This window comes from Helicoverpa zea, chromosome 1 (genome assembly GCF_022581195.2).
Source record: "Helicoverpa zea isolate HzStark_Cry1AcR chromosome 1, ilHelZeax1.1, whole genome shotgun sequence".
Lineage (NCBI taxonomy): Eukaryota > Metazoa > Arthropoda > Insecta > Lepidoptera > Noctuidae > Helicoverpa > Helicoverpa zea.
The window spans coordinates 11,221,412-11,247,324 of NC_061452.1; the positions used below are offsets into that span (position 1 = coordinate 11,221,412).

Sequence of the window (25,913 nt, forward strand, 5' to 3'; positions counted from 1 at the left end):
TAGTACTAAAATCTTTATCGAAAAAACCTGGTAAAAAGAGAACCCCATGGTTTTTAGATGATGTGAAATACTTTTTGTAATCTACACATTATACTGAATCCAACCATACATATGAAGTTTCTGTCGACTCTGGGTTTTTTTTTGGCCATCTCCTTAGCACTCTGCTAAACGCATGTCGGCAGTTGTGTGGGTACACCACGCTACGCCACTGGGTTTGCTGAACACTCAATTGACAACGCAACAGTAGCTTAACAACAACCTACTAAACAATATAATATGCTCGTATTCAATGTATGTTTACCGTTTAAGTGCGCAGGTATTTATCGCCTACCCTACAGTTTTTTAGTATTACTTATTTTATACGGTAGTTAAATAAAAAAAACTGTTTTAGACGTTTTTATAAATTAAGTTTTCTCATGTAAGTGAATTATTATAATTCATGGAAAATAAAGATATCTCAAACCTGAATAACTTGGAAACTGATCGTTTTTAAGTCGGTTCTGGGTGTGTGTATATGTATGTGTAGTTTATGTGTTGTGTTCATCAACTTTCGGAGTTCACTGTACGTCCTCGCCATTCGCCTCTCTCGCTACATTTGGTGTCCATTCTTCTTTCTTGAACCTTATCAATCATATTACACCTCTAATAATTTTGGTGGGCAGCATTTTGACAGCGAATAATAAGTCACTGTCATCTTACAGTAAACTGTCAATTCCTATTACCATTTGCCTGGAATAGTGGAATTCAGGTTGTTGTTATCTAATCACTAAACATGGGAGCACTTAAAAAGGTAATTCTAGTTTTGATCTGGAAAGCTCTTTGGCTTTATGGGAGCAATTTTATAAACGAATCAAAGCTTCATACATTCCCGTGCAACATTGACGAATTCAATGGTACCTAATCAGAATCTAACATGGAAAACAATTCTTGTTATTCCAGAGTACTGGCCTTGTGGGCATGGCCGTAGCCCCAAATCCACATCACACTCTTGGTTCTCTATATGGTAAAATTCTGCGAGTTCTTCAAAAGATGCCTGAATCTGCTGGATACAGGAAGCACACTGAACCAGTTATTCGTGAAAGAGCTGCTGTATTAACACAGGTAAAATATAGTGCCTACCTGACTTATTTTAATTCTAACATCTCCGAGAACTATCCAGATATTATTTAAATATAATTACATTTTGCAGACTAAAGATGTGTACGAGCTTGAATCGAAAATCAACTGTGGTCAAGCAGAAGAACTAATTGTACAAGCTGAAAATGAACTGAATCTGGCTAGGAAAATGTTGAACTGGAAACCATGGGAGCCACTCATGGCTAAGCCTCCAAAAGGCCAGTGGGACTGGCCTCCTACTAAACCTTAATTTCCCTCTCATGTTCTTGTTAGTATCACTGTGTTTTAGTAAATATGAGTAAAATGTAAATATACACTTTGTTTCTTATTATGTCAACATAAGTGTACTCAAACTAGGCATCCACACTGTAATTTTATGTTTCAATCGAAAAACATAATGGGATTATAATAAAATGTTCAAACATTATTTGTTTCTTATTTTATTATAACTAACATGTTTCAGTTCAATTAAATACAAAGAAAAATGATGGAGCAGTGTTATTTGGCACAGTGTATAAAGTGTAAACCGTAAATATTACAAACATTTCAGTAATGAATTAAATATAATAATCATTTGTTCAAGTAGAACATGAAGAGTGTGAATTTACTGAGCCATAACAAGGTAAGGTACAATGTACTGAACTGCTTTACTCTCATACATAGTACATCTATATAAATTATAGACCAATCAGCTAGTGAAACAACAGATGGCAAACAAAATCTTTGCTTTTAAAATATTCAAGACAGTATAGGTTATGGAATACAATGACAAATATAGGCACAACTCCTGAATAAATATTTAATAATATCAAAGTAAAGCAATTAGTATGACCATAACCAATTTATAAATTTTAAATATTCAAAATTCAAATGTAACCACTAATAAATACTTAACTTAGTAATTCTTTTTCCATGATAGTTACATGATTTCATTAAATTTTGTAAAAAATAATAACTGCTGGTGTAAATGCATTGTTTAGTATAAAAATATGTCATTGGTAACTCATTAATATAAATACTTTGAAATGCATCTTAGTAATTCACTGCACTTTGTTGAGCAGCAATACAAAAGTTGCACAATTAAACAGTACCTAATAAGTAATACTCTAGTAACTAAATCTTAAGTATAAAAAAATAAATAACATTATTATAATCACTTGTCATAATATAATACTAATTCAGTGCTCCATGCTCTTATCACCTAACCCAAAATATCAAATAATTAACCAATTTACTTATAAACTTTATAGCTGATATTTATCTTGTTTTAATTACAACTATACGTGCTAAAACAATGTGTAAAATTTGAGGAATTTGTAGAAAATAGGAATAATAGTGACCATGAATTGTCCATCTTTGTTTAGGCATTTTATATTAACTACATAACTTAAACAAATTCCACTTTGTACAAAGAGCAAATTCCATTGTTATATTTACAGGTAGAAGATTCATGTACTTATAAGCTGGAAATCCCATAAAAGTTTATGAATGTTACATCTAGTTTACTAAATAGCTAGAGGTTGTAGATAAGATTCCTAAGTACATCTTTAGAAGGGCGGTGGCAACAGTGGTCATGTGTTGGTGTAGCAAGCACATACAATTAAAAACAATTAGACAGACTTCGAAAGGTATCAAAACTTCTTTAAGGTAGTAAAAACTGTAATTGAAATGGCAGTTCTCAGTTAAGAACTAATCATAATATTTTTCTGGCTGAGCAAGTGATCAGTGATTGATTGGCACTTGTCTTATTTTTTTTTCTTTACTTTTTATATAGCCCTTGCCTTAGGCATTAATTAATAGGCCAAATAGTCCATAAGCTTCTCAGGATAGGTAGGTTTAGACTGAATACTACTATTTACATCAATACACAATCTATAAAACAAAAGTAAGAGGGTAACAGGGAATAACTGAAGCTCAAACTAGTGCATTAGTGAAATGCAATACTTTTTAAATAAAGGATGTGTACCTACATGTTTTCATTCAATAGCTATTAGTCATTAACCAACTTATCTTGAAAGATAACAAATAAATATTATCTATTCTTGAAATACAATAAATAGATAAACCTCAAAGTAATTTCAAACTAAATAATGTTTATAAGTAAGATGGTTTATAACAAATTGATTTAAGTAGATGTTACACCTTTCCTTGCTACTAGTAAGTTTAAGATTGGGTGTTTCTTGATGTAGCTTACAGCTTTTTTGTGCGTTACCATTGTGAAGTCATAGCCATTGCACTGTAATATTTTGTCATGCATCCTCAAGCCAGATTTAGCAGCAGGACTCCCTTCATGGACTTCTGTTACATAAATACCCTGTAAAAGTAGATTTATATTCAAAACATATGCTACAAATAAATAACATCAATTTTTATATATGTAAATGTAAATTAAATCATTACGTTATCGGTATATCCTTGCGGACTTTTGCGAAAATCCTGATCTATTCCGCCGCCAATTTTAAAACCACATTTCATAACTTCTCTACCTTCAGAATCAACGCCTGCCTCTTTTTGGAGTGTTATAGGTATCTGCGAAAAGGTATCAACATGTAATTCATAGGAATAAAGAGTGAATCAAACAAAAACTGGGAGTGGTCCTCGACTTACACTAAGACACTCCATAGCTGTTCCAGCCTGGTGCTGAAATGCCATTTTCGCCATGGTGATTGATTAATTAGTTCCTCGGGTGTAAACTTCAGTAAAAATCTAAGGTATTGTCGTTATTTGCGACAATATATCCACTGTGTACTGCAAAACAACTTCTACCTTGTATAAACACAATAGGTTTTTATGTGCGTCTCTAGGTGCGATATCTCCGAATCACTAATACTATCAATGTTTGTAGATACCACAGCGTAAGTACGTATGATTTTGTGTTATTAAAATATATTGTAATCGTATAATTCACTATTTGTACAACTTTAGCACTTTTTTAGCCCAAAGATGACACGATCTCGGTCACAGATTCTCCAATCGAACTTTGATTTGAATCATTTGAATGTTCTTCTGCTTCTGTCTGTCTCGCTCAGCCACGCGCAGAAAGCCCACAGATTATCACAATCTTATTAGGCCGCGATCACACAGTGTAGTCTAAAGTTACTGGTCCAAGTAGTCGATTAAGATACTTGTATGAAATAGATTTGTGATGCCTCGTGAGTCGCGATCGCGCTGCTTACTATATCGCACCTAGCGTCGGCGGAACTGCGCCTAGCGACACAGCGCGTCAATTTTGCTTAGTTGCCCAACTTTGGCGCGCGGTGTCGCGCAGCGTAGTTCCGTTGCCGCGTAGTGCAGTATCTCTAATACATTTACTTATAGTCTGTTTTTTAATCTCGTAGACTAAATTGACACTTGCAAAATGTCAAACTTTCTAATAATTTTGCTAGCTCTGTGGTGCAGTGTTGTACTTACGATACCGGTTCGTTGAATCGTAACTTTTTACAATAAGTCATCCTGAAATAATGGGCTTATCCTTGATGATTACGCATGGCTTTGCGTGGTCAGATATCCCTGGCAGTTTGTAGCACGTCGTACAGCCATGTGTACGTACGTGAATTTTAAATATAAAACTTTGAATGAATATTAAATTCGTCTATTATAGATAAAAAGTTACGATTCAACGAACCGGTATCGTAAGTACAACACTGCACCACAGAGCTAGCAAAATTATTAGAAAGTTTGACATTTTGCAAGTGTCAATTTAGTCTACGAGATTAAAAAACAGACTATAGAAACAATATTTTGCAGCGCAGTGTTCGCATGTCGCGTCGCTCCGCCTAGTGCGGTCTTACCTTAAAGGTAACTGTGCCTAACAGCTTTCTATAAAACAGCTGCCTAACAGTGAATTGACGATTTTTCAGGAGGTAGTCGCTTCAAGTTCTTGAATTTTCTGTTTGCTCGGGCATTGCCTCAAGGAACAATCGACGATCAATCAATTTGGGTAATATTTATTTATTTGATCCAAGAATCTTTCAGCGTTTCCAAAAATCTAGTGTATGTTGTGTATGGTGTATAGTCGCCTTTATACAGATGACAGCCAGCCAGGCACTAGGCAGCTGACAGACGTGACAGCAAAACAGACAGAATCCCGTCCCAAAATCTGACGAAATTGGTAAATGATACGAAATATCTCACGATATTGAGGTAAATTTTATTATTTAAAACTCCTCAATCATTCGGTACGCGAAACAAGATAACGATTTTATTAAAACCATGATTGATTTTTTGAAAACATTCGTAAATAATTTGGCCCAGGGCCATTTTCATGCTGTTGGCATGTTTCTGCTCCAACTGATGTTTTTTGAGACAATGTACTCCCTAGAATCTGTAAGAACCATAAAAATATAGTGTCTTTCTTTCTTCTTTCAGATGTCTGGCCCAACTCGTAATGTATGGGCGATCGTAGCTAGAAATTTTATCAACTCTTTTAAACCCCGCCAAATAAGGGGAAATCTCATGGGTAATTACTTTAAGCATCCTTGTTCGTACATTATTTTTGTAACTTCTACAGACAGCTACGCAACTTTAACAGTTTGACTGCAAATCATATAAGAAAATGCATATCTATGAATTTTAACATGTAGCTACTCTTTTTTACTGCAATATGAGAACATAAATATATGTGGTATTTCAATTGCAGGCAAGGATTACATAGGCAATGACTATTTTGAAATTCCTGCTGATCCCAGTATTGGGAAGAGAAAACCAACTAGATGGTATAGCCCACCGAAGGGTCAAGACTTTCAGGATCCCATCCCTGCTGAGTGGGAGTCATGGCTAAGGGGTCGCAGGTATTTAAACTGGCTTATAATCGATTTGCTCTCTCTGTTGTTACCATGCCCTACACCATGCAAATATGCATTTTCAGATGGGTTCACATCATCTCCATTTTAAAATATGTACATACAAAGTTTCAACTATTTTCCATCTAGCCAGAAATCTAAATTATTATAATTCGAAATTCAGAAGTATGTTGCAGTAAGGTGTTAATTTAAACAATAAATTTACTTTCCAGACTTGAACCACCAACAGAGGAAGAAATATTGAAAAACTTAGCTATTGCTCAAATGAAGAAAGAAAATGCAGCTAAAATTGAAGTGAAACGACTTGCAGAGGGTGGTTCTCTGCCATCAATACCTGATAAAGGGCACAACTCATATCCCACATACCCTGATTTTCAACCCGGTGATCCTAATCATAAAATAGATAACAAGTAATTGTAATGGGTCTTGAGAAATGCTTCACAAAGTTAGCACAGTTGACTTGTAATAAAGGAGATATTGTTGTTCTAAAATAAATACTCTGTTAAAATATATTTTTAATAGGATTTAAAAATATGAATTATCTAAACTACATGCAAATACATTTTACATACAGCACAATCAACTCATACAGAATCACTGTGAAGATTTTGATGATATAAAATTTTTTGGTACATTAATGTTGCTAATACTTTTTACCATGGAATGCAGAATAATCAAGTCTACTTTGCTTAGCTTGCCAGTACTTATATTGTTTTATTAGCTTAATTGCTGTACATAACTAGATTAAATATAGTTAAATGTAAATATACCTCATATTACTATGTACAAACTTCTTCATTGTGAATTATCAGGCAGTAAATTTTATTTGGTAGACAGTTAAACAAATGATCAAAATTTTAAACTTACTTTTGTTTCATCTGTCTAGATTGTAGTTGTGAGCTGTGATCTTTAGTGAGTAGTAAATTATGTTGTTAATAGTTTTGTTTTATTTATCCTAATTTAAGTTTTAAATTAAAACTTTTTGAAATGTAATTGTGGCTACGAAAAGGAATAATATGTCTTCTTGTGGATATAAGGTTCTTCCATGCTGCACCACTTGTCTTAATCTTTAGCTCCTTACTGTCAATCCTAGCCAGCAGCCTCATGAGCATACTGTCGAAAAGCCAGTCTTAGAACTAGGGCGATATAAACAAAAAACATAAGAAAGTAGAGAGCAGTTAGTAGCCTAATATGTTAAGCTGGTATATATCTATATATATGTATATCCTGTTAAATTCGCTGGTTAATTCTTATAGAATGCTAGGGCCAAGACGAAGGTGTGCCTAGCAAGGCGAGTATTGCTGCCACAAAGCCTTTAACACGCACGAATTTCCGTCGACAGCAGCGCCCCCATAGTAACTACGTCGCTCGTCTTCACCCAAATATTTCGCATTGCAAATCATAACGATTTGCCTGGCCAAGTGACTACACAATCCCGGTAACACGGATAGTCGCCGAAGCCTTCTGTGTAGTTCTGGCATCATGACGTTCCTAAAGCAGATGTGTGCTCCTAATTTTATGGCAGGCGCACGGCACAGAGAGGTCGAATAACCAGTTTATGCTCTGCTATAGGTGCTTACCTAACTTTAGCTCTTCGACCCTAATAACTTCCCTGAAAATTAGACCATACGTAATTAGCAAGGGGTACGTCTCCGTTCTTCGGCCAGAATTCGCGATTCGACGGTGCGGCAAAAGAGCCTCCGCATCTCTGTATGTAACAACTCACTGGTCAATAAAATAGGTAGGTATACGAAGGTATGCTATGGCATTCAGTTCCTATCGAGTTCCCCGAAACTATTAGGAATTTTAAATTAAATGGCACCAGAACATAAGGTAGGTACTAAGAACGGGCGAAACCTAAAGCATTGCGTATTAGAAGATGTTAAAAGAGCGCTGAATGCCATTCCGAGGTTTACATCATATTTATCAAGTCATGTCAATGAAACCTTAGGTAATTACCCACATAAAAGATGTTTCTCAAGTTTAGCTCTTCTATCAGCATTGTCGCACGTGGCATAAACTAAATAACTAAATGTAATCACAGTCTGATCTAATCTTTACTCTGAAATGACTTCATGTAGTGTTAACACAATATAATGCCGATAAGATACGTAGGGATTTAATGAGTTTTAATATCCTTCTGCAGTCCAAATTTATAAAAAAAAACAGGTCTAAAAACATTGGTTGGGATAATAGTAGGTAATATCGGACAATGATTTATTTCTTTTTTCCGCCTGATGAGAACAACCCTTTCAAATGATCATTAAAAGAGAATGCACCAACGGTTTTTTCTTTAATGTCCACTACCAGCTACTAACAAACTGCACAAAAGTAGGTCCCTACCTACCTCCCTACAAAATACCGAGCCATTGATACATCTGATTTTTAATAGATACAGAAGACTTGAAGAATGAGATAGGTAGTTATTCAGTACTAGCTTCTGCCAGCGGTTTCACCCGCACCCCGTGGGAACCTCTGCACGAACCCGGATAAAAAGTAGCCTATAGCCTTCCTCGATAAATGGGCTATCTAACACTGAAAGAATTTTTCAAATCGGACCAGTAGTTTCGGAGATTAGCGCGTTCAAACAAACAAACTCTTCAGCTTTGTAATATTAGTATAGATAGGTAGCCTTTGCCCGTTGTTATGGAAGTTAGGATTATAAACATCATCTTGAACAATACCTAGGTATTTATGTGAAAATGCCTCTGTAGAATAGACAAAATGCAGGTGTACTTACCTGTAGGCACAGAAATAATAAATGTAGTACCTAAGGTTCAAGCCACAACTCGCTGCGCAGGTGCATCGTCGCTGCGAAAAGAATATCACGATGCAATAGCTGGGGCCCGATTCTCCTAAGTTAATAATGTCAAAATTGAATAGAAAACGAATCGCAATATGATCGCAATAGCAGTTTTAACCATATCGGGCATTCTGCTACTAATAAAAGACCAATCGTATTCGATTGACATTTGATTGGTGGCGATTGGTCTGCTATTTTGGTGATTTTGGTCTATACGGTAGTTTGCTGTACAATCATTTTGCAATCGTAAATCATTTGCAGACAAAACGATTCATTATTGAATGACAGAAAAGGATAAAAATGTTTATTTCAAAGAAAAAATAGCGGAATGCCACATACGCTTCAATCGTAATCGAGTCGGGATTGGATCTCAGTCGAATCGAGTCGAACGTGAATCGTATGGCGCTTAAGTATAATTAGGAGAATCGGGCCCCTGTACCTACATTACACTTAGGTAATTTGAATAAGATTGCCCGGGGATTCCTTTTTCAGCCCGCGGCTTGACAGCATAATTATTTTCTTAAAGAGGATTATTTCTATTTATCTATCATAGTAATGACATCTAATAATTTATAGGGGAGTCCCTATTTACAGGCTTTAAAGCTATTTCTGTACCTATCTAATTGATGCAAATCAAACAACAAACAAAATGTTAATTTTGTTGAAAATATCAGCCCCACACTACTGCTCTGTTTTGTTCTTGATCTGTTATTGAAAACGGTTACGCGAAAAAGCTATTTTTACATTGTACGTCTTTCATACATGTGTGATAATAATAAAGGAATGTCGATTAGCTAAATAGCTAACCAAGCTTTCAACCGACATCTATCAATACATCGATAACCAAAGATATTTTCTTTTGTTTTACTTACCGTGTACCTACATACACATGTGATATACCTAGTGATAGGAAATGTAAAATTGATCACTTTCAAATGTCGGTAGGTACCTACTTGTACATAGGTACTCAATTTTAAAAGTTTTCTACCAAAAATAAATAATTAGATATTGATGTTTGGTTTGGCTTGTGTTTAAACGCCGCCCAAAAAAGTACCTATTTCGCAACCAAAAAAATTCTAAACGTTACCAAAATGGATTAATGGTCACCAAATAACGTTTCCAAATCCATTTTTTCCTATTACCTATTGTCTGTCATAAAAATATATGAACGCCTTAAAAATACACTTTAGACTAAATATTACGTATTGTCACTAGTGACATACGTAGTGACTCACTACTTAGCAGCTGTTACCAATTATGTAATATCATGAGTTCTAATTTGGTAATTTTTACTATATAGGCAAAAAAGTTAACGATATACCCGTTTGGTTTTCCTTGTTATATTAAATCATCTTCATGTCCTTTGATTTGATTTTTTTCCACAAGAAAGCAAATCCAGGACTATGTTTTGACCTTATTCTTATTTCTCGGTGTAAAGCCACAAAAATAATATATGTAAATGCTGTAAACGCAAAAATGCTGTAGACCGGTGTTATTAGTCAATTTGTGAATTAATCGGCGTGTCAAATGAAATCGCGTTGTGTCTACAACGAACAATCGTAGAGCTGCCCAAGTAGGTATAATCTTATCGGAGTTTTCTCATCCAGTTGAGACCACAGGAGGATTGCATAAGTATTGTAATAGAATCTAGGTTCTTTACCTATATACTATAACTAGCCGTTTTTCCGCGGTTTTACCCGCGTCCCGTGGTAACTACTGCCCGTACCGGGATAAAATATAGCCTATGTTACTCGTGGATAGGGCTACCATATTGAATTTCGCCAAACCCGGACAAACATTAAAAAAACCCGGACATTTCGCGTAAATCGCATTTTTTCCCTAAACGAATACGATTTTTTTAAACAAAATAATACCTAATTTGTAATCCATTTACCATTAACATATACTTAAATTCAATGAGGTGCTTCCTTACATGAAAAGTGTCCGGGTTTTCCCCGGACACTTCTTGAAACCCCGCCCGGACGGCCCCCGGACAGCCTCCAAACGAGGACAAATCCGGGGAAACCCGGACGGATGGCAGCCCTACTCGTGGATAATGTAGCTTTCGAATGGTGAAAGAATTTATAAAAACGGCCCAGTAGTTTTTGAGCCTATTCATTACAACCAACCAAACAAACAAACAAACAAACAAAGTTTTCCTCTTTATAATATTAGTATAGATAACTCTGCACTGCACATAATATGAATACCTACTAGCTACTAATGAAATTGTGTCATAATAGTTATAACTTGCATTTAATATGATTTTCTAACTACTGAAACACTACGGTTATTCAACGGAGGAGCAAACATTTTATAATACTTGTAAATCATTCCATAATAGGTAGATACTGTGAAAATCTGAGTGAGTTTACTTATCATGGGCTAGCCTTTTCCCAAGTAGGTATGTTGGGGTCGGGTTCCAGTCTAACCTGATGCAGCCGAGTAACAGTGTTTTACAAGAAGCGACTGCCTGTCTGACCTCTTCAACCTAGTTACCCGGGCAACCCAGTACTTCTAGTTACTAAGACTGGTTGCCAGACAGACTTATTGGCTTCTGACTACCGTAACGACTGCCAAAGATGTTCAGTGACACCCTGATCCTATAGTTTAACGTGCCCTCTGAAACACGATCATTGGTGACTACGGTATACTTAGAAATTACATACAAACTTAGAAAAGTTGCGTTGGTATTTGCCTGACCTGGAAACGAACCCACACACTCATACTTGTGCAGTGACTTTACTTATATTCATGACCTAATATTAAAGGTGTTACTTGTCCTACACTGAACCCACCTACCGAGACAACAAACATGAGCTGATATAAACACACAAAAATTGGAGCTAAATAAGATATATTGCACGAATAGACGACGATTTCGCGAGAGACAATTTATTTTGACGATGTCTAATTGTAAGATACCGATATGTTGACTCCGGGGGGCTGCATGACGTAACATCGAGACGCGCGGAGCAATCCATACGTTGTAATTTTCCTATACTGTTGTTTATTATCTCCATTCAGTCATTGGACAAATTCGGCCGCAGACACTCATCTCCCGGGTATCTCCCTCAGTTCACACTACAATCGATACTTAAAAGTAAGAATAAATAAATATTCGTCGAAAGGCACATAATTTACCACCCGTTTAATTTTATTCAGTTAACTTGTAGGTACCTACAAAGAGTTTATCATATTAATGTATTTATCTGAGTAATATTATTTATAGGCAATTATTCTGAGAGACTTGAATGAAATATTAGTTTATAATTAAACTTCATTAACATTGAGTGAAAGATGAGTTTACTGACTTCTTCATAAGTAATTATTGTTTGTTTATTAGCTAGCGCCAACTGGTTTTCGGTGTCATTTCTGTGTTCTGTAATCAATTAAACAATAAGTCAATTGTGAGTTTATCATCGGGCACGGCATGATTAATAATATTTATTTAATTAATATATCTATGCAAAGGCTGCAATCTAAGCTCTTTATTGTCTCATCTCAAGCGCGGTACTATATAAAGCCACATGATAGTATTTTTTGTCATTCTAGCACAGATCTTCATCGTTAAAGCTTCAGCTTCAGATTGTTGACAGATTAATACGAATAAAGTACGTATTTATTTTATAAACTTGATTATTACACATTTACGGAGGATTTGTTGACATTTGAAGAATCTTACTGATGTTAATTAGGCCATTACTTAATGAACACTTATTTGGAAAATATTTTTGTGCAGAATGGTTGGAAAGAACGAACAACAGTTGTCATCGGAGGAGATCTTCGCCCTCGAAGACAAGTATGGGTGTCGCAACTACGCCCCCGTGCCTGTAGCCCTTAGCCGTGGCGAGGGTAAGTTTCAATATTTCTTAGTAGCCGTTTTCCCGCGGTTTTAATTGCGTCCGTGAGTGAAAGGTGTGCCAACATTTATTATATTATTTATTATATAAACTATGAAATCTTTGATTGGACAGTATAAGTAATTGCAGGAAAGTAGTGAACCGGTTTAAAACAAATGATAACGGGGAAGGCTATAAGCACTTTTACATGCCTCCGGGACTCGGGACTCTTGAAGTGAATTTAGTTAGTTTGAGGTTTAAAGAGAAAATGCTATTGTAATTTTCCTCAATTGTCAATGGTTAGATAATACTATTTTATAAAGCGATATCATCAAATCAATATTATTAGTATTTCCGCGTCTGCTCGCGAAAAGCTCAAAAACTACTGCTACTAAATAAAAAGTGGAACGCCTATTACTACACATGTAATTTATATACTAAAACAGATGGCTAGTAAGTAGGTAATAGATAAATTGATAAATACCTAAGTAAAAAAAATGTCTGAGGGGTTTCAGGCTCAATGCCTTGCATCCCCCTCTGCGTCCCTTTATTTCCTGATAGCTTCATTAAGCTTATATTTCAGTTTCTATAGTGATTCATTCATTCGAGCTTACCTAATTAATTGATTTTTGTACTTTCTAATTTGATCACAGTTATATAGTACGAGTAGGTATTTGATGATTGCGATATTTTTATAGTTACTTACCTTATGACTCTTAACCAGGTACCTACATGATTTAATTCATACATATTATCTATTATTATCGAAATACTTCTGTTTTCCCTACTTACGCTTATCATCTTAGCTAGAATAAACTGGACTGCAATGCTGTTAGACCCTAACCTTAGATCAAATGTTTTTACTGCAAGGAAGGTCATATTTATATCTCAAGGATCTGGAATCTAATCTACTACATTGTTAGCTGTTAAAATGGTCTCTATTGTTGTATGGCCGTGTTAATGAAGATGATGCATCGCTTGGAACTGCTGTTCTTCTGTCGCTTCTGCGTCGTTCCCTCACTGATGAGGATCGCGACCACAAATTATATGCCTCCCTCCATACAGAGCGGTCCGACGTCGCGCGTCGCGTACCTACGTGGGAGATTGCCCCCGACAATACTCTTGGCTGGATCCGACCATCTGCCTGGTATACGTTTGCCCTCAATTTGGCCCAAAATTAAGAGCCCCCCGAGACTTTGCTTTGATTGAAGACGTCCGAAGAAGTTAAGGGGTTTGGTTTAGGCAGATAGAGAAGAGCCTTTTATTGGTGTGTAGCTAGAGCATTGACTGACTCATAAGTTCGCGATTTGCACTAGGGAAAATTAATACGAGACAGTGCCTCTCTTACGAAAATTCTCTTAAGAGTTAGGTATGTCTTATAAAAATGTGTGTTGAAGAGAAAATCGTATTTTGTAGTCGCATGTCCATTGAAATTGAAAAACAGTTTCTTTCTTATATCTATCTATGGTGTTATCGATATTTCTGTTGGAAGTTTATTTAAGCGGAGTTGTAACGTTTTTGCACGATTATCTTATTATGTGCCCATGTTATGATAACAAAGAGGGTAGGTCATCATATTGGTTGGTACCTAAGTACCAACATGATGAAATATAAATAACGGTTATTAAAAACTTATTTCGGGATCTCTGAAAGTTTGATGCCTAGTGGGTAAAGAAAGCACATATTGTGATAAGTAGGCATAGCATCGAGGTACCTAGGTACATACATACCCCCAATACATACTTGACCCAAAGTTAATGCAGATAAGGCAGTTTTATTTCATGAATCAATTAATAAACAACAGATATAGCGAACAATCTTTCTTTCATTAACATTGAAACTTTTTGATAGCCTTTTTATTTCTCGTAAGGCCGGTACCTATCCCACTGGCGTTTTATGAGCGTCGGCATATTTCAAACGCGCCAATGTTGCGCAAGAATTAACGTTCGCTGATCGCATCGTTAACGTCACGCACAATAATACTATTTGAGGAGCACGATCAGACAAATGATGGATTCTGACGAGGAATGGACGCGACGCGACTTTGACGTCAACGCTCGTAAAATGCCAGTGGGATAGCGGCCTAAGAGTTCTAAGGGTGCGCCCAGACTAAGAAATATTAGAACATTTCAAGCGTCATTTACCTAAAGTTAACTAATTGATCAAAGGACAGCTGACAATTAGGAATCTTATTTGTATGAGCGTCTCTAGATTATTTTATAGTTTTACAGTATCAATAAAAATTTCACCTCACGCTATAAAAAAACCAACTACATAGGTAAATAAATAATAAGCATGTATTTTCTAATCTTTATTATGTATGCTCTAGTTGGTTTATAGTAAATCTCAGACACATGTTAATAACCAGATTGTAGGAAATAACTGATAAACTTCTTCGAAGTGAACTTGAGCTATTATGAATGTAAATAGACTTTTAGACATTTTATGTAAATTATTATTTGTCTTTCTTTACAGGTGTGTTCGTTTGGGATGTGGAAGGAAAGAAGTATTATGACTTTCTTAGCGCGTACTCCGCGGTGAACCAGGGTCACTGCCACCCTAGGATTATTGCAGCTTTGAAGGCGCAGGCTGACAAACTTACCCTTGTATCCAGGTAATTATAATCATCATCGGCCTTTTTATACCCCCATTGCACAGGCCCCTTTCATGAAAAGACGGAATGAGCGATAATTACCACACTTGCTTAGTACAGATTTCCTAACTCCTGATTTCCTCAAGATATTTTCCTTTACCTAATTAAAATACTGAAAGGTTCACTAGAAAGAAATGGCATCACCTTAGAAATTCTGGTCTAAAGACTCAATATTACTCCTTAGGAACATAGAATTCTGTGGAACAGTCGAGCTCCTAATGGGCCAGAATAGGACAGGAGCACTAGAACGCAGTTAAAATGACTTCTCCATACCAAATCCTTGTTTCAGAGCATTCTACTCAGACCAGTTGGGTAACTATGAGAAGTTCATGACGGATCTCCTCGGCTTCGATCGTCTTCTGCCGATGAACACTGGAGTAGAGGGAGGCGAGAGCGCCTGCAAGATTGCTAGAAGATGGGCATATGACGTCAAGAAAGTACCCGATGGACAAGCAAAGGTAGATAAATAGATAGATATACCTACTCTATTAGGTACACCAATTGTTACATTTTTGATCTAAGATCTAATTAAAGTAGGTGACATAACATGCGGTCTTATCGCTAAGAGCGATCTCTTCCAGACAACCTTAGAAGAAACTACATGACGTGCATTCTGGAATGTAGAATACTTAGTTCCAACTTATCAGAGCACTTAAACAAGGGCAATCAAATGAACCTAACATAAGAACTCAATGCACTTAAATATTATTAATGTCTGGATAATGCTTATCAATCGTTTGGTTATATAAACACGGGTTATCAGACTTAGTGAACACTGGACGAATCCGGTCCGTTTTGTAAGTCTGGTGCTTTATGTAGATATGGATACACGTGGTAATACTTGCAAACTTTCTACATAGTTCGTCAGTTTGAGAGTTGCAACCCCCTTAAGCTCGCAGAACCTCACGGGGAGACTATGGGTTCAAGGAAAATACAATCCTAAAAAAAAAAACTTATTTTTGCTTCTAGATAATCTTCGCCGAAGGCAACTTTTGGGGCAGAACCCTGTCAGCTGTATCGGCGTCGTCAGACCCCTCGTGCTACCAAGGCTTTGGCCCTTACATGCCAGGCTTCGAGTTAATTCCTTACAACGACATTGATGCTCTCGAGGTATGTTCAAATGATGACAGAACCAACATATTCAAATCTAAAAGTTGGACCTAAAATTGACTTAAATATTTTTAAATTCAGAAAGCCCTCCAAGACCCCAACGTGGCAGCCTTCATGGTAGAACCCATCCAAGGTGAAGCGGGCACTATTATCCCAGACGACGGTTACTTGAGGAAGGTCCGACAGCTGTGCACCCAACACAACGTCCTATGGATCGCAGACGAAGTACAAACTGGTTTGGGTAAGTAGAAGTAGGTGTTTAGGTACCTATTGCAAAGGTCATTCTGGGTTATGTCATGATAAATCTCTATTAGTCAAAACATGCAGTAGTAATAGCCAGTTTCATCATCTTTTGTTTTAACATGTATTATAGGTAGGTACCACACCCCAGTGCCACAAGGGTGAAAGTGAAGTCTTGATACGGGGTTTCGTTCATAAAATAGACTAAAAGGTCGAAAGGTTATCGCACTGTATGTAAACAAATAGATGAATGTGTTTTCGTCGTTTAACTTCAGATACGGAGGATATAAATAAAACATTTCCATTGTGATAGTCCAGTTTTAGACCAGCAAAAATAACAGCTGATAACTTTGTTTCTTAAACGACATCGACGTCATGGATTTTTATCAGTAGGTAACCTCATGTGATTAAGCTTACGCAAAACCCTATGTTACATTGCCTTATTATGGTTACATTAAAAACATTTGATATTTACCATATCATGTTTATTACGCGCAATTATTTCGAACTGTCATTGATTTTATAATGCGAGGCAAATTCGGAGTTCAGTACTGAACTGTATGCCTCTTATACCTAGGTTGTCTGGTTTTTATTAAAGGTTGGATCCAACTTGCATACAGATTATATTAAGACCAGCAGTAAGAGGGGGTTCTTTGACTTGAATCGAATCCGAGAACACTAAACTAGGCCAGGAGGCAGCTATGCATCCGTCAGTTCTTATATGGATAATGCAATATTTATTTTTTTATTGTATAACAGTTTATGTACAAAGTGTATGCGACAAGAAGAAAAATAGAACAATCAAGTACACTCTCTTCCTGTAGGCCCGCTAAATTCCCTTCATTATTGCAGGTCGTACGGGAAAACTGTTAGCGGTAGACCACGAAGGTGTGAAGCCTGACATTCTGATCCTAGGCAAGGCGCTCAGTGGCGGAGTGTTACCAGTCTCCGCGGTCCTGGCCAGCAACAGCGTCATGGACGTAAGTTACATTTGCCAGCTATTCGAAACTTTTTTTAGGGTTCCGTACCCAAAGGGTAAAACGGGACCTTATTGTTCTCGAATATGAACTTTTGCGTTTGATAATATAATAAATGTGAGTTTGAATGCAAAGGTCGAATGCGAAATAAGCAATGTTCTTAAGTATTTTGTTTAAATGTTTTTGGAACGTCTCTCAGTTTCCTTATGTTTATTACAGGTAATCAAGCCTGGCACTCACGGATCGACATATGGCGGCAATCCTTTGGCTTGCGCAGTTGCCATGGAAGCTGTAAAGGTAAAGACCATTCTTATAAAACCCCCCGATCTATACGTTTAATGCTAGATACACCATGTTAGGCCAGCATTAAACTACCGCAAATTAACCGTCTACCTTGTGTTTGATACCAGGTGTTGCTAGAGGAGAAATTATGTGAAAATGCGGAGAGACTCGGCAAAGTGCTTGTGGAGGAGCTCAACAAGATTCCCAAGAACAAGATCACGACAGTGCGCGGCAGAGGTCTCATGTGCGCCATTGTTGTTCACGACAGTACGTAATGCGTTTTTATTTGGCTTAAGAGGACATAACTACACTAATGATAGGTACAGAAAATAATTACTTTTATCTGCTTGGGTTTATACACTAATAACTGACGAAAAAAGGAAAGATTTTAAATAGGTATATTGATGTCGTATCTAATGTGTAAAACTGTCGTTAAGCAATGAAAATTCATAAACCATTGCGATTCCAGGCATCCCAGCGTACAACGTATGTCTGCGGCTACGTGACGCGGGTCTGCTGACCAAGACAACCCACGGACAAACCATCAGGCTGGCCCCACCACTCGTCATCACCGAGCAACAAATCCGCGAGGGAGCCAACATCATTCGCCAGGTGCTTGACAGCTATGACAAATAAACGCACTGCCTTCAACCTCTGCCTCGCAATATGGACGTCGTCCATGCCTCAACAGGCCACCCTTGAAATTTCTCCACATCTTGAAACTATTTAGACATCCCCCAAACAAGGGGGTTTCGTTCGTTTCAAGAGATATCTTTAGGAATTTAAGTCTTTATTGAAATTATATCAAGATTTAATAAGCAATTAACCAAAATTATACTGTTTAAATAAAACGAGGAAATGAATTTGTGCGGTATATATTTTTTATATTAACATTTAACAACCATCTCACAACATACTAATAATCACAGTTAGTTGAGGTAAATACTGTACTTTAAGTAACTTTCATAAACATGTATGAGCCGAATAAAGGTAAAATATCACAACGCATAGCTCTTTTGTTCCACTGGCACTTAGCATTACAATATAATATAATTAAAGCAAATCTCTTTATGTATATGTTATATTTAAGTATTATGTAAACTTGGATTGGCTAACATTTAAGGTAATGGCATTAATTTTGTTCCCTCAATTTAGTTCAGCTTCTAAGACACCCACTTGAGCGCGCATAGTGTCAGTCAATTTAGCTAATAGAACAGATTCATCCAAACTCATCTTGGGACTTTCCAGCAAGCCTGTAATAAACCAGCATCACATAAATTATCATTAAATACACGTGAAGGAGAAAATCATAACGATAGCATTGTTTAAACAGTGCGCAAAATCATATAATTGATGGACAAAGAAAACAAAACGCAGTAAATTACCATTTTTAAGACGAAAAATGGTGTGACGCTAAAGTAACAAAGATTTGAGTACTTATTTGCACATCTATATTGAGTTAATGACTACTTACAAACAGCACTAAGTCTGAAAGATCGTGCCATTTGTGTTTGAAGAAGGTAAACATGCGACTTGTTATTTTAAAATGAAAAAAGATGATATTGCGAGCGGAAATGTTTTCAAAATAAAGCAGTATGTGATATTACAGATGTTTTTGATTTCTTTGCCTGCGAACTGTTAAGAGCTGCAATAATATTTATGTTGAGTGCGTAAGATACACCATGTATACCTTTGCTGATACAATCCCAGCATTCTTGTATCTCGTAACTGAGTCCCGCACTATTGTGGAAATGGAACTTGTATTTGCCTTTGGGTAAACTCCACTCTGTGTTGTTAGCGGCTGATATTTGTAGCACGGTGGGACACCAGAAATAGTCCAACTGTGAACATAAATAATTATCGAGATTTGCATTGGACTGATAATTGAAATGTTGATTTAGTTGAGTGCAAATGCACTACCTAGTAACTTGAAATATTTTTGAGAAAAAGGCACCTGTCTATTTAGATTTTCCTATTATTTTTTTCCTACTTCTGGAGCTAATTGTTAAATATATTTTGGTCAGTGGTGTACCTAAGTAGAATTTACATAAATCAATAGTGCAACGGTTTCTGACGTCATATATTTTCCGATTTAGGATTATCTGATAAACGTGGCGTAATCTGAAGTAGGCGATATGATAAAATGACATGCAAGTGTTTTGACAATATCACGGTCAAGACTGTAAAAAAAAACGTTTTCCCGGGAGAACAATTTCGCATCCCGTCAGAAAGCAATCTATCTCCACGTCCAACATCTGGATCGGCTCAGCCGTTTTACCCTAAAAACTTATCCAATTTAGAACCGCCTTTTACTACGCATAAAATTACGATTTGTCATGGAGGTTACTCAATACTGAGCAGGGCTACACATGCATTGCTGGGAAAATGAATTAAAGTATAGAATATGAGCTTACAGCAATAGCTCCTTTGGTGCCAACGATCTCCGCCTTATTGGGCATATTGGCCCTCGTATGTGCGGACAATGTAGCGGTGCGGCCATCTTTGTACTTGAGCGCGCAAGAAATGGACTCGTCCACTCCAGCCTTGCTCAAATGTCCTGTGCATACGATGTCGGTCGGCGGCTCCTTGTATATGAACTGCACTAGTTGCAACATGTAAACACCCAGGTCTAGTACTGCGCCACCGCCCAAATCCTTCATTCTGAAATTGGTCATCGATTACAGAATCGAATTGATGTAGATTTTAATCGATATACTAGGTTCGTATTACAGATTGATCCTCGAACACGGATGTTGCGTTGCTCTATATGTAATTTTGTGTAATCGTCATTAAGTAGCTCAGTTTCTGTAATACGAACTTTAGTGTCACCATTACAAATTAAGCGTTTTTATAATAGAAGCATGATGATGATGGGGTAAGCGTTATTATATAGGCAGTGAATGACAATAAATATCTTACAAGTTCCTCTCAATGTCGTTAATTTCGACCCCAAACTGTATGCTGATGTGATAGATGTCCCCAAGCCCGCCAGAAGATATGTGCTGATCCAAAGCGTCGTAAGCAGGGAAGAACCGCGACCACATTCCTTCAAGGAGGAAGAGTTTCTGTTCGCGCGCCAGGTCCACCAGCGATTTAGTTTGTTTGTAAGTCATGCCCATAGGCTTCTCGCATAGCACGTGTTTACCATTCTCTAACATTAATTTAGTTATTTCGTAATGCTGCAAATTGAGAACACTCACGAATACAATGTCTGGAAACAAGAAAAATATTTCCGATAAGTCGAAGGCTGGTGTAGTTGTGTGGCATCGGCGTTGCATGCCGTATCGTGTTAGTGTGGCACCTTGAAGTACAACCTCGTGTTAAAAATGAAACGACACGACAATTTCTACTATTAAGTTGTTACACATTTTGTAAGTTTATAGGAAATCGTGCAATGTCACACGGAAGTAATATGCGTGAGCGTTTATGCATTGAGTCCTGTTGGTAATCTAGAAAGAATGATTCAAGCTAAATCTTGATGCATTGTGTTTGATAGAGGTGCGAATCAATTTTTTTTTCTAAACTGACGCTTAAGTACAACAATCACTAATTATTTTCAACGATGACTCAACAAATGGCTACTATAGTTCGGCCATTCAGAGAATGCGTTCCTGACACGTCGCGATTGAACTGACGACGTAACTTTGCAATGGCGTTGCAGTTACGATAAAAATATTTTTGCTGGTTGTTTACCGTTTTAACAATTGAGGAGCATTAAAACAACATTATTATATCAATAATCAATGAATGTAGTTACGTCGTCAGTTCAATCGCGACGTGTCAGGAACGCATTCTCTGAATGGCCGAACTATAATTTCTAATACTTAGGCCAAACGTTTCCTTGACTACACACGACTTCTATTGAAATACTCGTACATTTAAACTCAAAGAAAAATAAGCGACTCTTTAAAATATCGACAGCCGGCTAATTTGCTCTTTTGTTATAGTATTTTAAAAGCCACGTTTAACAAAATATTTACTTTAAATACATTGTCAGTGAAGATTATTAACTGTGACATTTACAGGACATGATTATAACATGAATTTGGTCACCTATTTTATTTTGATTAGGTACTAACTTTATGAAATATCGCTACGGTTGCGATTCTAACTTTAAAGGTGCGCTTATATAGGGTGTGATAATTATGAAATTATGAATTGAAACCTAAGGTAGAACTTCAGGTTTCGAAGATGTCTTGGATGTAAGTACCTAGTTGCAGGTCTAGTAAAGTTTTTAAAAAACAGGATAGGAAAATTTTTAGGTATGTCGAGACCTTAAGCAAATCAGGCGGGTTAGTAGAGGCTATTGGCAAATTGTCCTCCAACGCAGTGTAATGTTAGGGGAAGTGTCAAAGTCATTCAAGTGTAATGATTCGAGCTCGTTATCTTTTGTTTGTGTTGACTGATCCTCGTCTAAACAATAGGACGTTTTGTTACCTATAGAGTCATCACGCGCGAGTGACTCGTAGCCTTCATAAGCTGTGTTGATTTTGTGGAGCGTGGCCAATCTGTGGACACGTTCTATATCTTTGCCGGCCACGGCGACGACCTTGTGCTGATCAGCCGGCAGCGTCCCCAGCGCCGTCAAGAAGTCGTGAGCTATCATACCCACGCCGGCTACCCCCCATTTCAGTTGTAAACCCATCTGGAAAAATACACATGTCCTTAAGTATTTTGTAAACAAAGTTGACGTACTGTTGAGTGATGAGGAGTTTATTTTGAAGTGGCGAAAATCACGAAAGATTTTCTTTTGATAAGATATTATCGATGTTGAATGGTATGACGAAAGCATGAGATTAGGACATCGTATCAAACATTATTTTGGATGACTTAGTCCTATCGCTTTTTTTGCAACGACGTAGATTAATTTCTGCGATAGCAACTAAATTGCAAAATTATGTAATTGATACTTTATATCGACAGGAAACTTGAGCTACTTACCTGCGGTCAAATGCGGTGATTGAGACGGTAATAAAATTAATAAATAATAGAAATGTCTACGTTCTCCCGTAATATGATCTGCGACAATTTGATAGTGATATGTAGGTACTATGTCTACGAGAAACACAACTTTTGCCTATTCCATGAAATTGCTTTGTAATTCAATACTACTGAACAGAATACACGTCAATACCGCATGGGACACAAACTGGCAAAGAGAAGTAACAAAAAATGTTTTCATAGAGGTAGGCAAACATAATATTGCATTAGGTATTCTTATCTTTTAAGATAATCACGTAAAAAGGTACACAATGTAGCTATCGCGCCTTGCTGACAATGTTCTGTGATTTGTCCTCACTTTGAAATATATAACAACTAGGCAGTACACTCAGGCCTCTTAAATATGTGTTAATTGAACTGAGTATAGAGTCAGCAGAGGTGTATGTATGTGTGTGTGGACATGTCCACATGTGTCCATTGGTCAACTAGGTTGATTGGCTGTTTGTTAGTGTTACATGAGGCAGGGGAACATACCTATGATCATAGCCAATAATGTTTATTTATGTTCATGAGCACTAACAAGAGCTCTAATTGATGCATAATTGCCTCGCATTCTATACAAAGTTATTAAAGTGTATGAGTTTAAAATAATTTGCTACACATTTTTTTATAATTGCTTTGAATTTGTAGTCATTAAAATTATTGTGAATTACAAAAATACAAAAATGTATTTCTGTGCCTTCAATAAGCAAAGAGAATATTGGGAGAGAAGTCAGGAAATGAATAAATAAATTATTGTGGTCATTCTGCACTGTTATTTAAATATAAATATAAACATTTAAATATTTAAATATAAACAGCTTATTTTTTATCATAACAAAATGACTTATTCATTTCCATAATCATTTCTGCAAAATGTAGAAATAATGCAAAAATGTGAACACTGTAGATACAAAATCATGCATCATCATGTTAATGAAAATGGATATGAATGCAGAAATAATAGGTATGTTAATCAAGTGGTTTGATTGGTATTTAATGACAATATAATAACATCAACATCTATAATACTCACAGCTTGATCAGGCATTGTAACAACTGAACTTTTTTGTATGTTCCTCTCAGTTATGCACCACCTACAAAATAAAATAATGAAGAATTATTCTAACATGACATTCATTGGGATTTTATTTAAATAAAAAATGCAAATGAAGCGGTCAACTGGCCCTTTGATAGGGAAGAGTTGATAGTTAAATATTTGAAAAAGAAGGAGCTTTTTGCTGTTCATTTTTTTGTTGTGGAAATAGGATTGAATTCCTTCTCAGTAAATGTATTCATAAAAGATAAGTTATGTATTTTTTAAAGGAGCAAAATTTTTTTAAAGCTTTATTTCACGAAGATGTACGTTTATATCTTAAAAATAACAATTAAAATCGAACTTACCGAAAAATATATCAGCTGACTCGACGAGTTCAAAATTTATCACCGTAAGATTATTTTGTCCAGGTTTTCTAACCTAACTTCCTTTCACTAAAGTATAAATATTAATGTATTATATTTAAAGTACCTTTAGTGTTACATAATTATTGTCCTAGAAAGAAAGAAAGAAAATACATTTAATTACGTAATTGAGGACGCATACATAAGTACCTACATAAACAATCAATATAATAAATAAAACAAAAAAGGGCTAAAATAGAAAGAAAACAAACATGAGGGGGTAGTATGCGTCACAACCACGCAATACGGCCCTCGCTCAGCATGATGCTGCGACCCCGTGCGAGACAAAGTCCCAGCGCTGATTTTCAGCGACAGCCGAAACTAACGTTATGGCGTCCAACGGGTGATTATGCGAATATGTGTTAAATAAATTGTGTTTAAATATATATTAAATAAATAGTGTTTCTTTGAAGAATATAATAGAATATAATTAGTTTACTCCATATGATCAAAATACATGTGGTCGCGCCATTAATTATCTATGCCTGTAAACCATAGAGGTCAGTGCTGTAACTTAAACATCTGTCAAAAACTATTTCAGCTACTGAAAATAAAAATGTATTTTTAATGGCGACCGACGCTTTCGTACTTTATTATAAGAGGGTAATATGCTTTACAAAATATTGTATAGTGTGTATGTATCATACGAGATAAGTATCTTGAGCAACGAGTGACTAAGTTTTATCTTATCCCAGTTTGGGATCGTGCGAGGTGTTATAAAATATGCTTTGTCATGACGGTGGGTGAGTAGAAGTTACACGTCCTATCTTATCAAAATTAAACGAATACACAAAAAACGTAGAGGAGAAACACAATACGATACAAACGGCACAAGACTCAAGAATGAACTAAATGAATGAGCATTGATTAAGCTGTCACAACTCACAATGAATGAAAATGCATGTCGCATGCATAGACATAATATTAGTAAACAGGACTGCGCACGTAAACCCAAAAAACGAGCCGAGTGAAACAGTTAGTACGGAGGCTGTCTGTCCCTTTCTAATAGGGTGACTATGAGATTAAGCTATGCGAGACAAATCCGAATTTGCTAAGATTATTAAACGCAGATTGGTATTGAAGCTTTAACTTACGCAGTTTGTGACCTTAAGATACTTATAAAGGCTTTTAATAATTAGCGGGAATTAGCAGTATAAAAGCAGGAAGATTCGAAGTGAAGACAGTTTTTTTTTGTATTTCTACTTCATATGTAGACTGCTGAGCCATTTATGTCGCCTTTCTTCATTTTTTGGGAAGCTATAACAATAGTACAACAGTTTTAAAATCCATCACCCATATTTTCACTCATTACAAGAATTCATGGGCACCCTAGTTGTTTGGTTTACGAAAATGTTATTATTAGCTAACCTGTGGAACGATATATTGCAACCACCATAGGGTTCACTTTTACAAGTATAAACGCAACACTTTTTCACCATTTAAATAGTTTAAATTGATTTAATACAAAAAATATAAACAAAATTTTAAATGCTGATTACGCGCCAAGAATGTTCAGGGTTACAGCTAGAAAAAAAAAAAAAACAAAATAAAAATTTATGTTGTTTATATTTTAATAATAAATACGAATAAATTAATGCGATTGTTATTAATTTGTTGACTTACAATTGTTAAAATAAGATAAAAATA

The 25,913-nt window shown here is 36.2% G+C and overlaps 5 protein-coding genes across 8 annotated transcripts; 3 read left to right on the top strand and 2 right to left on the bottom strand.

The window, feature by feature from the left end:
- The first annotated feature begins 639 nt into the window (after positions 1–639).
- LOC124630697 (NADH dehydrogenase [ubiquinone] 1 alpha subcomplex subunit 5) lies at positions 640–1,543 on the top strand. The gene is made up of 3 exons (XM_047164664.1): positions 640–790; positions 940–1,101; positions 1,190–1,543. Exons 1-3 carry the CDS (start codon positions 773–775, stop codon positions 1,364–1,366), a joined length of 357 nt encoding a protein of 118 aa, XP_047020620.1. The 5' UTR covers positions 640–772; the 3' UTR covers positions 1,367–1,543.
- On the bottom strand, positions 1,541–4,118 carry LOC124630685 (tax1-binding protein 3 homolog). Its single transcript, XM_047164654.1, has 3 exons — positions 3,724–4,118; positions 3,517–3,645; positions 1,541–3,430 (listed from the first exon to the last, which is right to left on the bottom strand). The coding sequence occupies exons 1-3, from the start codon at positions 3,775–3,777 to the stop codon at positions 3,242–3,244; spliced, it is 372 nt and encodes a 123-aa protein (XP_047020610.1). The 5' UTR covers positions 3,778–4,118; the 3' UTR covers positions 1,541–3,241.
- Positions 4,119–5,116: 998 nt separating this feature from the next.
- On the top strand, positions 5,117–6,856 carry LOC124634129 (NADH dehydrogenase [ubiquinone] 1 alpha subcomplex assembly factor 2). Its single transcript, XM_047169554.1, has 4 exons — positions 5,117–5,259; positions 5,485–5,575; positions 5,756–5,906; positions 6,131–6,856. Exons 2-4 carry the CDS (start codon positions 5,485–5,487, stop codon positions 6,330–6,332), a joined length of 444 nt encoding a protein of 147 aa, XP_047025510.1. The 5' UTR covers positions 5,117–5,259; the 3' UTR covers positions 6,333–6,856.
- A 4,882-nt stretch (positions 6,857–11,738) lies between these two features.
- Positions 11,739–18,688, top strand: LOC124635314 (ornithine aminotransferase, mitochondrial). Of its 2 annotated transcripts, XM_047171187.1 has the most exons (11): positions 11,739–11,824; positions 12,277–12,335; positions 12,464–12,576; positions 15,039–15,177; positions 15,506–15,674; positions 16,186–16,326; positions 16,408–16,567; positions 17,419–17,546; positions 17,763–17,840; positions 17,954–18,092; positions 18,295–18,688. In XM_047171187.1, the coding sequence occupies exons 3-11, from the start codon at positions 12,465–12,467 to the stop codon at positions 18,459–18,461; spliced, it is 1,233 nt and encodes a 410-aa protein (XP_047027143.1). In that variant the 5' UTR covers positions 11,739–11,824; positions 12,277–12,335; position 12,464; the 3' UTR covers positions 18,462–18,688. The 2 variants fall into 2 exon arrangements, with proteins under 2 accessions (XP_047027143.1, XP_047027148.1); XM_047171192.1 differs by lacking the exon at positions 12,277–12,335 and having other exon boundaries at positions 11,753–11,824.
- On the bottom strand, positions 18,685–24,356 carry LOC124635327 (trans-1,2-dihydrobenzene-1,2-diol dehydrogenase-like). Of its 3 annotated transcripts, XM_047171207.1 has the most exons (7): positions 24,210–24,356; positions 23,842–23,902; positions 22,263–22,470; positions 20,745–21,036; positions 20,240–20,486; positions 19,516–19,666; positions 18,685–19,078 (listed from the first exon to the last, which is right to left on the bottom strand). In XM_047171207.1, the coding sequence occupies exons 2-7, from the start codon at positions 23,854–23,856 to the stop codon at positions 18,972–18,974; spliced, it is 1,020 nt and encodes a 339-aa protein (XP_047027163.1). In that variant the 5' UTR covers positions 23,857–23,902; positions 24,210–24,356; the 3' UTR covers positions 18,685–18,971. The 3 variants fall into 3 exon arrangements, with proteins under 3 accessions (XP_047027163.1, XP_047027168.1, XP_047027172.1); XM_047171212.1 differs by lacking the exons at positions 23,842–23,902; positions 24,210–24,356 and adding an exon at positions 22,767–23,054; XM_047171216.1 differs by lacking the exons at positions 22,263–22,470; positions 23,842–23,902; positions 24,210–24,356 and adding an exon at positions 21,638–22,239 and having other exon boundaries at positions 20,745–21,408.
- Between the last annotated feature and the right edge of the window lie 1,557 nt (positions 24,357–25,913).

What these genes read in the sequence shown, in the direction of transcription:
- LOC124630697 (XM_047164664.1), top strand. An exon ending in GAGCTGCTGTATTAACACAG is followed by an intron (nt 1,102 to 1,189) that starts GTAAAATATAGT and finishes TACATTTTGCAG; the next exon opens with ACTAAAGATGTGTACGAGCT.
- LOC124630685 (XM_047164654.1), bottom strand. Translation starts at nt 3,777, where the DNA reads ATGGCGAAAATGGCATTTCAGCACCAGGCTGGAACAGCTATGGAGTGT. An exon ending in CAGCTATGGAGTGTCTTAGT is followed by an intron (nt 3,646 to 3,723) that starts GTAAGTCGAGGA and finishes ACCTTTTCGCAG; the next exon opens with ATACCTATAACACTCCAAAA. An exon ending in CGCAAGGATATACCGATAAC is followed by an intron (nt 3,431 to 3,516) that starts GTAATGATTTAA and finishes CTACTTTTACAG; the next exon opens with GGTATTTATGTAACAGAAGT.
- LOC124634129 (XM_047169554.1), top strand. Translation starts at nt 5,485, where the DNA reads ATGTCTGGCCCAACTCGTAATGTATGGGCGATCGTAGCTAGAAATTTT. An exon ending in AATAAGGGGAAATCTCATGG is followed by an intron (nt 5,576 to 5,755) that starts GTAATTACTTTA and finishes TTTCAATTGCAG; the next exon opens with GCAAGGATTACATAGGCAAT. An exon ending in TCATGGCTAAGGGGTCGCAG is followed by an intron (nt 5,907 to 6,130) that starts GTATTTAAACTG and finishes TTTACTTTCCAG; the next exon opens with ACTTGAACCACCAACAGAGG.
- LOC124635314 (XM_047171187.1), top strand. Translation starts at nt 12,465, where the DNA reads ATGGTTGGAAAGAACGAACAACAGTTGTCATCGGAGGAGATCTTCGCC. An exon ending in TACCCGATGGACAAGCAAAG is followed by an intron (nt 15,675 to 16,185) that starts GTAGATAAATAG and finishes TTTTGCTTCTAG; the next exon opens with ATAATCTTCGCCGAAGGCAA. An exon ending in TTGCCATGGAAGCTGTAAAG is followed by an intron (nt 17,841 to 17,953) that starts GTAAAGACCATT and finishes GTTTGATACCAG; the next exon opens with GTGTTGCTAGAGGAGAAATT.
- LOC124635327 (XM_047171207.1), bottom strand. An exon ending in CGCGCGTGATGACTCTATAG is followed by an intron (nt 21,037 to 22,262) that starts GTAACAAAACGT and finishes TCTTGTTTCCAG; the next exon opens with ACATTGTATTCGTGAGTGTT. An exon ending in CTGGGATTGTATCAGCAAAG is followed by an intron (nt 19,079 to 19,515) that starts GTATACATGGTG and finishes GGTTTATTACAG; the next exon opens with GCTTGCTGGAAAGTCCCAAG.